We start from the raw sequence: 11,615 nt of genomic DNA, 5'->3' as shown, positions 1-11,615 counted from the left end.
AACGATTTGTTGCTGCTCTGGTTGTGTGAGTTTACCGAGACATTAGCAAGTATTAAACGGGTAAACGAGGTTTAAAGGTGGAGTTGAACACTGAAGAAGCTGAAGCTGCTCTCCTGTTGTCTCCTCAGACTCCACCATGGACATCAGACCGAACCACACCATCTACATCAACAACATCAACGATAAAATCAAGAAGGAAGGTGGGTGCTGTTCCTCTGCATGGCTAACAGCAGCGAGTTTCTGCTGGAATCGGCATTAAAACTGCTGTGCTGACGATCACAATGCTGATTATTATCTAATTTTAACAATCAGACACATCAAACACCGCAAAGGCTGGAAGAATAAAAACTAAGCATTAACTTAATGAAACACTGATTATAATCCATCAGACTGCTCCGTGTTTTAATGAGAGAGCTGTGGTATTGATTTAACTGTTAGCTCACACAGTCGGCGTTTTACCGGCTTTCTTTCCAACAGTTTCAGCAACAGTTGCCTCAGGGGCTTAGAATCAGAATCAGAAACTTTATTGTCATTGTCACAAGAACAACGAAATTAAGAATGGTCCCCGATCATTGCATCATCCCTAGCAATATCAAAATATAAATAAAACAATAAAATTCAATAAATAAAATAGAATACTTAAAATACTGATAAGACGTAACAGTAAAACATTCACATACATTCCCACACACATGCTTCAGACCGTGCATAGATTAACACAAGAGTGGCGTGATGGACATTTTTTTGTAGTATTCAGATGTGTTATTGCAGTTGGATAACAGCTGTGTTTGAGTCTATTAGTCCTTGCTCTGATTGCCCTGTACCGTCTGCCTGAGGGCAACAGTTCAAACAGGGAGTGGCCAGGATGTGAGGTGTCTGTTATGATGTTTTGGGCCTTTTTAAAACAGTGGATGTTGTTAGACAGGACAGAGTAGCTACGGCCCACTTTGCCTTTATAATCACATCTTTACAGCTAACCCTTGATTCTTTTAGACTGCCTCAAAGTCCTTCTTTCTATTTATTAAACTTTAACAATATCGTCACTCTTTTCTACTTTCAGTCTTTATTATGTGTAGTTTCACCTTTCATTGAAATGCCATCTTATCTGCTGCCAGTACACTTATCAGTAACTGTGATTGGTCAGATGCTGCCAGCAGCGTCCCCATCAGGGGAAATCAGGGAGAATACCTTAGTAGTAGCTTTGTAGTGCCGGGGTCGGGATAAGTCATCGTCTCTGTGGCATTCAGAGAGAAAAGTCCACATCACATAAAATGACCGTAAACACATCCATACTACAGTTCAGTAAACGTGTGTGTGTGTGTGTGTGTGTGTGTGTGTGTGTGTGTGTGTGTGTGTGTGTGTGTGTGTGTGTGTGTGTGTGTGTGCGCACGCTATTTGAGTGCAGAGAAATAGAACAATCGCAGGAATAACAAAAACAAACATTATGTATGTACTGCTGAATTTCTTGCAGGAAACGAGGAGCCTTTTTTTCTGCAGGCTTCACTCTGAACTTTGTTCCAAAACATGTTTTAATCATAAAGGTTTTGACAAAAACTGTCAAATGAATTCCTCATTTTTCAGTTTTCTTCTTATTTCTTTTTTATTTGGTTCAGAAGTGGCCGTACTGATAATTAAGAATGAAATCTTCTGATTAGCAACACGTTGGAATCATGTAAACTTTATAAAGTTCTTGCTCAGATGTGGCTCCAGACTCCGAGCCCTACTTTCTCAGTTCAGTCATTTTTAAGATAAATAAATCAAACAAATGTTCCACAGTTAAAGTTTTACTGATACAGACGTTTAGATTTCGCAGTAATAATCTTCCTCTGAGTTATTTCTGATGTGAATGCAGCTCGAACTGATTCTTCTCTTGAAGCTTCATCCATGAATCATTTCTTTAAGACTTTAAAGTTTAATTAACTGATAATCACCAAGGATGGAGTACCAGCTGCCTGTGACCTTTGACCCTCCTTATAATAAAAAAAATAAAAAGACTCCGGGATGAACGTCGAGATGTTTGTGAGGGTGTTTGAACTCGTCTCATCTTCCTCCCGCAGAGCTGAAGCGCTCGCTCTACGCACTCTTCTCCCAGTTCGGGCAGGTCATCGACATCGTGGCCATGAAGACGATGAAGATGAGGGGACAGGCCTTCGTCATCTTCAAAGAGCTCGCCGCCGCCACCAATGCCCTGAGGCAGCTGCAGGGCTTCCCCTTCTACAACAAGCCCATGGTAGGCTGGAATGCCACCTTCGTCGTGGTCATCGCTGACTTCCTCCCTCTGAGCAGCTGCGCCTTTAACCCTTTTGTTTTTTTCCAGAGGATACAGTACGCCAAGACCGACTCTGAGGTCATCGCCAAGGTCAAAGGATCATATGGCGACAAGGAGAAGAAGAAGAAGGAGAAGAAGAAGGCTCAGGAGCTGGCGGCTAACGCCACAAAGAAACCGGCGGCGGTGAGCGAGCCAATAAAATGTCTCCCCTCACTGCTTCATCAAACCTGTACATTTCACCTCGTTCCTGCTGTGAGACAGGAAGTTACTGTTCACCAGACTCCATTCACAAAAACAGCGATTTCCCCTGACAGCCCAAGTGAGCTGTTCGCCCACGGCTGCTGTGATTGGTCAGTCGGTTTGTGTTGGAAGACATTTCCAGCGATGGCAGAAATCTCTCGTCTGGTGGATCAGAGCGACGGTTCCCTCCTTTACCACCGGGGGCGCCGTTTCTTTTTACGTTTGACGTTTTTCAAAGATTGATTTATTTTTTTTAAAGATTTTGAAAAAGTGCGTTTTAGTCATCGTTATGTGGCAACCCGGCCAACGTTAACGGGTAGCTGTTTATGGTTAGACATGGCGTCGCCCTCCCACAATGAGAGGACCATGAAGGAGGGTGTGTGGGCGGGGCCTGTGTACAGAAACCCTTCATGTAATACCGGGTATGATCACATGTGAATGTATTTGTAAATAAATTAGTGCTCGTTTGGGCCGGGCTGGTCGCGGGGGGCCGGGCTGTAGTGGATGCGTGCTCGCGCTCCTGCAGCTGTCTCCCAGCATCTGCGATGATGTTGAAGCTGCACTTCGTGTCTTTACGTGAGACCGTCGCAGCGCTCCAGCTGCTGCTTCGTAGTCGTCTTTATTGGACTGTGAATATAAATCAGCCGCCTCATTTCAGGCTAAATCGGCAGCCGCTGCAGGTGGAAGCAGCCAGACTCCTCTTCATCAGCCGCTCTAACAGGGTTTCCGACAGGAAATGGCAGCAGCGGGGCCGGGCGGCGGACGTAAATGAGCCTTAAACCAGGATGGCTGCTGCGCTCTGCTCCTTTATTCTGTCGTTTAACTAAGTCTGTGAACCACTCGGCGCTCACTTCTCCTCTCGCTGTTCCCGGTTTTCCCGGCGCTGTATTCATTTCTGACTCTGCTCTGTTCGCCATTCCTCTGGAGATGAAACCTTTGAACGTGTTTAACGCCTCTGTCTTCTTTCTTGTTTGCAGGGATTGGCCCCTCCTGCGCTCACACCTGCGGTGCAGGTAAGTTTTACCTGAGCGTTGTCATGCCTTTGCCTGTCCTGTTATTCCACAGGAGCCGGAAAAAACCTCCTTTTCCTGATAAGGAAACAAAGTTGAGTGATGGCGCCCTCTGGGTTTGCCGTGGCTCAGTGGGAGGCTGTGGGCCGTCGGTGGTTTGATCCCCACCGCCTACAGCCTGCGTTCTGTTGTCATTGTTTTAACGTGGCTGCAAACAGTGGATCGACGCCACCTGCTGGCCACAGCAGTGTGTTGCAATCTAACGGCTGCTGCTTTAACAGCAGGAAAATAACTCGATAACTTTTAGAAAATTAAAAATTTCTGTTAAAATTTATAGAAAAGTGAAAGCAGTGAACATAAATCCCACGCTGGCCCGGGTCTCCTCCTGTTTCCCGTCTCTGGCTCACCCGTGGGATACGTCAGAGTTATGAGTGACTCGCTGTTAACGGCGTGCTGCGACCAGGCGCTGATACGGCTCTCGTTCTCTTCGCAGGTTCCAGACAACCCTCCGAACTACATCCTGTTCCTCAATAACCTCCCCGAGGAGACCAACGAGATGATGCTGTCCATGCTCTTCAACCAGTGAGTGCTGCACAGCTCACTGTGGTCCTGCCACACACACACACCTGCTGCTCCACCCACACACCTGCTGCTCCACCCACACACCTGCTTCTCCAAACACACCTGCTGCTCCACACGCACACCTGCTGCTCCACCCACACACGTGCTGCTCCACCCACACACCTGCTGCTCCAAACACACCTGCTGCTCCACCCACACACCTGCTGCTCCACCCACACACCTGCTGCTCCAAACACACCTGCTGCTCCACACACACACCTGCTGCTCCACCCACACACCTGCTGCTCCAAACACACCTGCTGCTCCACCCACACACCTGCTGCTCCACCCACACACCTGCTGCTCCACCCACACACCTGCTGCTCCACCCACACAGCTCCATCCACGAGGCTGCCAAGCTGCCTGATTTAAGACTTCAAACAAATGTGAACAAAAGCTAAATGCAGTGATTTACAAATCTGATCATTTATGCTCAGCTGAAAACATCAAAGGTTTAAAGTTGTAACATTGTATTTATTAAGTCCATATTTCAAACGTTTGTGGTCACATCCAGCAGAGTTTCCATACGTCAGAGATCTGAACGTGCTCAGCCTCCTGATGTTTGAACATTTGTTTTTCGCCTGCAGGTTTCCGGGTTTCAAAGAAGTGCGACTCGTGCCCGGGAAACACGACATCGCCTTCGTGGAGTTTGAAAGCGACACTCAGGCGGGCGTGGCCAAGGACGCGCTGCAGGGCTTCCGGATCACGGCGACCTGCGCCATGAAGATCACCTACGCCAAGAAGTAGTCGCCTCGTCCAATCAGAGACGGGACACAGAGACTGAGGGGGGGCGGGGCTGGCGGTTTGGGGGATTTCTGTCGTCTGGCGGTGTGCGGAGCCTAATGGCGTCTGTTTGTTTTTGTTTTTTTAAGTATATTTTCTAAGAGGAACGCCACGGAGCTGCTTCTGATTTTGTAAAATAAAATCATTTTTCATAAACGTGCCTCACATTTTTACTCTGACCCCCTCAGGTCTCAGAGGTCACGGTGTCATCTGACGAGGGTTTAGAGAGCACTCTTCTCCTTAGCGACCGGCGGTTGCCGTGGTTGCCAGTCGGCGTTTGAGCCTGTGTGGTTTTAGACGTGAGCGCTGAGACGACTCAAGCCTGTGTGTTTTCGCCGCGTTTCACCTCAGGCTGCTTTTACATTATTGATCAAAGCTTCGTGTCGTCATGCCGACAGGTTGGCTCACGCCGGCGGCGCCGGCGGCTCGTCTCGGGTCTTCAGGATATGAAAACCTTGTTAAAGCAAAGCCTCGGGTTTTATTTCTGTCGTAGCCGAGTTGTAGTTGATCATCAACAACATCCAATTAAAATCCAAGAGTTTCACCAAACGTGAAGCTCCGCCTCTGTTAGTACAGTAACCTCACAGCAGCCGTATTATTGGTCAGATGATGTCATTCCAAAGGCTCCAACAGTACAAACACGCTCAGGTCAGGTGACGCTTCAGCCACCTGTGTCACCATCCGCCGGCTGGTTAAACGTGCAGATGCGTTATAACTGCACAGGTGTCAGAACGGAGGATTGACTCAAACTACAGGGTTTTTTTCTACGCTTGGGTCTGTATGATGTCACAGAGCTCTTGTCCTTATATGGTCATCGGGCCTTGCCAGCTGCTGTTCAAAGCTTTACCTTAGGATAACCTGTTTCTGCGACGAAGCTGACGAGACCCGACCCCTTAAGATGAGCAGAACAGGATTCTTCTGGGTTTTAAAGTAGAACTTCTTCCTCTTGTTTCTGTCAACGTTGTGATTTTTTTATTAAAAGTGATTTAAACATGTGCGGCGTTGTTGTAGATTCTTTTCCAGTCGTTTTCCTGCCTCCACCTGTCTGTCGTGTCGCTAAACAGAGAAGGGTTATTGATCGCCGTCGGCACATCAGTGCTTTCTGTGATGTCGGCTGTTAATTTCCTCAGAGATGCCTGCAGGGGTTTATGGGATTGTGGAGCTGTAAGTCAGCCGTGACGGGGTGGGATCGACTTTTGGTATTTTATTGTTTGGTCTCACGGTGCAGGCCGTCTGAAGAACAGCGACACGTGGAGCGTTTGTATGAGGGCCTGTAGGAAGCACAGCCTGTATATAAAAGATGGAGGTAGCAACCTTGACCAAATAGTCACACACTGGCTTGTAAAAGTGAAACCTCGACGCCTGGAACTGAAACATCATCACAAGTGGACTGACTCAAGTTTGGAGCCTCAAGTGGCCATCAGAGGAACTGCAGACGCTGTAAAAGCCTCTGACGCAACAGGTTAGCGGGGGAGGGAAGACAAATGTGATGTCATGCTGCTCTGGTGCTCTAACCTGTGAAAACAGGTGAGCAGAGAACGAGTGCTCGTCACAGGAAGTCGTGCAGCCGTCGGGACATCGTTCTGCCAACTTCCTCTGTTTAAGCTCCTCCCTCTGAGTGCCTGACACGGCGGTACAGCTGTGGCTTAGACTGGGTGAGATGTACCTGTGCAGCTGTGATGTCAGTTTTGGCAACAGCGAGCATTTTTGCCGTGGTCGTCTCTGTGTTTAGGAAGCCGGTGTGACGCCTGAAGGTCTGAACCAATGAGCACAGGCCGGAGAATATTTCTGACTAAGAATTATCATAGATTTAAATTTGAGCCAAAACTAAAGACTGAGCTCAAAAACTCATCAGGAAACAGCAAATAGGCTTTGCAACCACGTTACTGCCCTCTGGTGGCCAGCATAAAAGGTGCAGGTTGACTTTTCAGGCCCCGAAGCTTCGTCCATATCTGACACATCGATGTGAAGAGCTGAAGATGCAGCTGACATTTGGAGGAAGAAGCTTGTGGGTCTTAAGTTTAGATTAAAAAGTTTTCAGGTTTTTGTGACTTTAGGAGCTTAAAACAGACATAAACACTCCAGTGAGGCCGAGCGTTAAACCTCCGACTGAATCACACCCTCGACCAGAAGATGGAAGGCCACCTCAGGTTTTATGTTTCATTCAGAGTTCATTCCTCCGCCTGTGGAGAGTTTCCACCCCCCCGCTGCTTCAATTTATCTGCCTCTTTGGCAGCTGCAGGAAAATGAATCAAAATGTTTGAGTGCATCAACAGAAGCGACCGGAGAGCAGCCACGCTGAGACACGCACGAGGAAATCTTTCATCCTGGATGGAAAACGCATGCAAATGATCTTTATTCACTGTACGCTGATAAATATGACAGTCACATTAATAAATAACCAGCAGAGGAGGCAGGAGAGTGTGCGAGGCCTCTGCTTTTTAAAACACAAACAATAAATGTTTCAAAGTACACACTGTGCCTGCGTTTGAAGTAATGTGAGTGCCCAAAATGAACCGAAGCCATCAGATGGGTGTAAAGAAGCACTCGCTGTAAAAACATCAGCAGCATGTGCTGTTGATGGGATATCAGCCACAATTAAACTGGGCCCGGGCTGTACTTGTGTCTGCCCCCTGGTGGTGGAGACGGAGACAAAGATGGACGTAGCTGCCTTGACGTCTCTTTTTTTTAATGAATCCAGATTTGAAGCCTCGAGGTAAACGTGCCCGCCGTTGCTGTGCTGGTTGCAAAAATGGAGCTTGGACGAGGAGGGGCGGGTCTAACTGAAACCGGATGCTCATTGGCAAATGACAAGTCACAGGATAATCGTCCATTAAGAATCCTGGAAACAGGATCTTATCTTACAGTCTGTGCATTTTGCAGACGCCAAAATATCATAGAAGTTCTAAATCATCATCATCATCATGTGAAAGTGTTATACACACTCAGAGGCTCATATATGTATACATGTGCATATTTCAGATTAAGGACAGACAAACCTGTAATTGTGTCGTTGTGTAATTTTGATTTCTGTCTGCACAAATGTAAACATGCGCACAACTCCATCAGAAAGGAACGTGATGGTCAGTCGGGAAGCAGGTGACACTTTAATGTTGTCTGCAGAAACCAAGTGGCAAATGGTCTGTATTTGTATAGCGCCTTACTTAGTCCCTAAGGACCCCAAAGCACTTTACACATTCAGTCACGCACACATTCACACACTGGTGATGGCAGCTGCATTGTAGCCACAGCCACCCTGAGGCGCACTGACATATGGGCTCAAATTGTGGTCATAAATATTTTGTACTTGTAAATCAGGATTTGTATGTGTAAAAAGAATTTGTGTGTGGCCAAAAAATCTGTGAGAAACTCAAGTTTCAAGTTACAAGTACGGATTTTTGACCCTATTTTTCTTCCTTTCATCTGATTGGTCAATGTCATGTCAATCACAAATGTAACAATCCAATCAGAGAACAGATGGGTTTGGCTGTCGAGGGGCGTTTTTTTTGAACTGCAGGTCCTTGAAGGGAATAAATGGCCTTTTACATGCCAACCCAGCGTTTTCCTTCATCACCACGAAGGAAAACAGTCTGTGGTCGTCCGAGTTTGGTGATTTTTGTGTCACAGGTCTACGTGTTTAATACAGGGACTTCCACAGCCTTTTCAACAGCGCTGCGGACCGCGGGGGGCGGGCAGTGTTTTGAAATGACAGTCTTCATTACAAAGCTTTCTTCGTTATGAATTAGCATACATGTTTTTATTAAACATTTGAAGAAACAGCAAAAAAAACAGAAACTCTTGTAGTTCACATAAAGTCAGAGATAGAAACGACAGGTGCATCTAGTACAGGTAGAGCTGCTGCACACAGAGCCCAGCAGCCAGCAACAAATCCTGGATCCTTTGCTTTTAGTTAGCAGTTAGCATTAGCAGCACATCCTGCTCTGATGTGAAAGGACCTTCATGCTGCGCACTGTGACTCACAGCAATGGTCCCGGGTCAGCCCTGACTTTGTGTTAAACTAATCCTAAAGTAATAATGGTATTTCTAACCACTGATATAGCACAACTTTATCCTTTCAACAGCTGCTGAAAGTTAGGGGACCTAGCTGCTATCAGATATTTATATAGAGATCCTCCAGCTTCAAACCCTTCAAGGAGTTCAAAAAAGCGCCCCTCCGACAGCCAAACCCATCTGTTCTCTGATTGGATAGTTAAATTTGTGATTGACATGACATTGACCAATCAGATGAAAGGAAGAAAAATAGGGTCAAAATTCGTACTTGTAACTTAAAACTGGAGTGCAGAGTTTCTCATGTAGTTTTTTGGCCACACACAAATTTTTTAACGCATACAAATCCTGATAGTACAAAATGTTTATGACCACAATTTCAGCCCATACTGACAGAGTGGCGCCACCTCTGACCACCACCAGTAGGCAACGGGTGAAGTGTCTTGTCCAAGGACACAACGACCGAGACTGTCAAAGCCGGGCATCGAACCGGCAACCTTCCGATTACAAGGCGAAGTCCCAACTCTTGAGCCACGATCGCTCCTACAGCCACATCAGACGCTTGAGCCACTGCCACAGGTGAAGGCTGGGGTGTAGATAGATAGAACTTTATTAATCCCTCGGGTGGGTTCCTCTGGGAAATTCGATTTCCAAAAAAGCACAGCACCGACAGAAGTTACAGAGTTACAGAATATTACACACACATATATATAAATACAGAGACAATATAAATAAAATATACGAAGGGGATAAATAGAATAAATAGGAATAAAAAATAAAAATACAAGTGAATTGCACATTTCAAGTATTGAGGTCTATTGCACCGTTGACTATTAACAAAGGTATTGCACAGTGAGGTGAAGAGGCACTACAGCTTAGTTGTTCCCCCCTCCTTTGTCCTCCTGTTTCCCCTCCCTCTCCCCTCCAGAGAGGAGTTAAACAGTCTGATGGCGTGTGGGACAAAGGAGTTTTTAAGTCTGTTAGTTCTTGTCTTGGGGAGAAGCAACCTGTCACTGAACAGACTCTTCTGGTTGTTTATGGCCGTGTGCAGAGGATGCCCAGCATTGTTCATAATGTCCATCAGTTTCTTTAATGTCCTTTTCTCTGCCACTGTCACCAGAGTGTCCAGCTTCATGCCGACCACAGAGCTAGCCCTCCTGATCAGTTTCTCCAGCCTGGATGAGTCCTTCTTTGCTGTGCTGCTCCCCCAGCACACCACAGCATAGAAAAGTACTCCAGCAACCACCGACTGGTAAAACATCCTCAGGAGCTTCCTGCAGATGTTAAAAGACCTCAGCCTCCTGAGGAAGTACAGTCGGCTTTGGGCTTTTTTATACAGGTGCTCTGTGTTGCATGACCAGTCCAGTTTATTGTCCACCCACAGCCCGAGGTACTTGTACTTGTTGACCACCTCCACCTCCTCCCCCTCTATCTGAACCCGCAGTGGACCTTCTCTGGACCTCCCGAAGTCCACAACCAGTTCCTTAGTCTTTGAGGTGTTGAGTTGCAGGTGGTTTGTGTGACTCCATGCGACAAAGTTCCTCACCAGACTTCTGTACTCCTCTTCCTGATCATCCCAGATACACCCCATGATGGCCGTGTCATCTGCAAACTTCTGAATGTGGCATAATTCAGAGTTGTAGCAGAAGTCAGAGGTGTACAGGGTGAAGAGAAGAGGGGACAGCACAGTTCCCTGTGGTGCTCCTGTGCTGCTGACCACAGTGTCAGACGTGATGTCCTTCAGCCTGATGTACTGTGGTCTGTCGGTGAGGTAGTCGGAGATCCAAGCCACCAGGCAGGGGTCCACCTCCATCCTGTTCAGTTTTTCCTGAAGCATACAGGGCCGGATGGTATTAAAGGCACTGGAAAAGTCAAGAAACAGGATCCTGACCGTGCCTTTTCCCCCATCCAGGTGTGAGTGGGCTCTGTGTAGGAGGTACAGGATGGCATCCTCCACTCCGACACCCGCCTTGTATGCAAACTGTAGTGGGTCCTGGGCATGTTGTACCTGTGGTCGGAGGAGGTCGAGGAAGAGCCGCTCTAGAGTCTTCATAAGATGTGTAGATGGGCAGGTAAAGCTGATGTTGACACCACCTCTTGTTCAGTCAAAGGAGCTTGCAAAGAAAAGCGTCTGGACTTCTTTAAGTTACTTGAAGACGTTTCACCTCTCATCCGAGAAGCTTCTTCAGTTCTAAGGTCAAATGGTGGAGAGTCCCAGATATAAACCTAGTGGGAGTTTCCCCCCACAGAGGGACAAAAGGACCCCCTGATGATCCTCTAATCACATGAGCCGAGGTGTGAAACTGGGTGTGGGTCCCAATCAGCCAGAGTTTCGGGTGAGCTCATTGTGAAACCTGGCCCCACCTCATGTTCACCTTGCCATCACTCTGAGAAAGACCCTGAAGTACCTGAACTATGTGAACTAAAGTCACAGGTCTGCAGGAAGCTAAGTGGGCCGCACTCACAGGAGGAGAAGTGCCGTTAAATGAACTCCAAACAGGAAATCTCAGCCTGACACAGACGGGACCGACAGATCGTCCTGCCACAGATGAGCCTCATGTTAAACTCAGTTTTAATGATCGATGTTGATAAAGCAGCAGATCATATCAGGAAACCAGAGGATGAAACAGGAAACAGTCAGTCGGAGACCCTGCAGCTCATCAGGTGGGAGTTTCCTGTGGGTG

At 47.1% G+C, this 11,615-nt stretch overlaps 1 protein-coding gene across 1 annotated transcript; it reads left to right on the top strand.

Moving 5' to 3' along the window:
• Positions 1 to 136: 136 nt before the first annotated feature.
• On the top strand, positions 137 to 5,918 carry snrpb2 (small nuclear ribonucleoprotein polypeptide B2). The gene is made up of 6 exons (XM_085460624.1): positions 137 to 200; positions 2,058 to 2,230; positions 2,318 to 2,452; positions 3,487 to 3,522; positions 4,013 to 4,101; positions 4,728 to 5,918. The coding sequence occupies exons 1-6, from the start codon at positions 137 to 139 to the stop codon at positions 4,885 to 4,887; spliced, it is 657 nt and encodes a 218-aa protein (XP_085316750.1). The 3' UTR covers positions 4,888 to 5,918.
• Positions 5,919 to 11,615: the final 5,697 nt, after the last annotated feature.

Source organism: Copadichromis virginalis, linkage group LG6 (assembly GCF_057382275.1).
Source record: "Copadichromis virginalis isolate Kocher_CV1m ecotype Utaka linkage group LG6, C_Virginalis_male_GT1.1, whole genome shotgun sequence".
NCBI classification, from domain to species: Eukaryota; Metazoa; Chordata; class Actinopteri; order Cichliformes; family Cichlidae; genus Copadichromis; species Copadichromis virginalis.
This window is presented reverse-complemented; position numbering and strand designations above follow the sequence as displayed.

What these genes read in the sequence shown, in the direction of transcription:
- snrpb2 (XM_085460624.1), top strand. Translation starts at nt 137, where the DNA reads ATGGACATCAGACCGAACCACACCATCTACATCAACAACATCAACGAT. An exon ending in CGATAAAATCAAGAAGGAAG is followed by an intron (nt 201 to 2,057) that starts GTGGGTGCTGTT and finishes TTCCTCCCGCAG; the next exon opens with AGCTGAAGCGCTCGCTCTAC. An exon ending in CGCTCACACCTGCGGTGCAG is followed by an intron (nt 3,523 to 4,012) that starts GTAAGTTTTACC and finishes TTCTCTTCGCAG; the next exon opens with GTTCCAGACAACCCTCCGAA.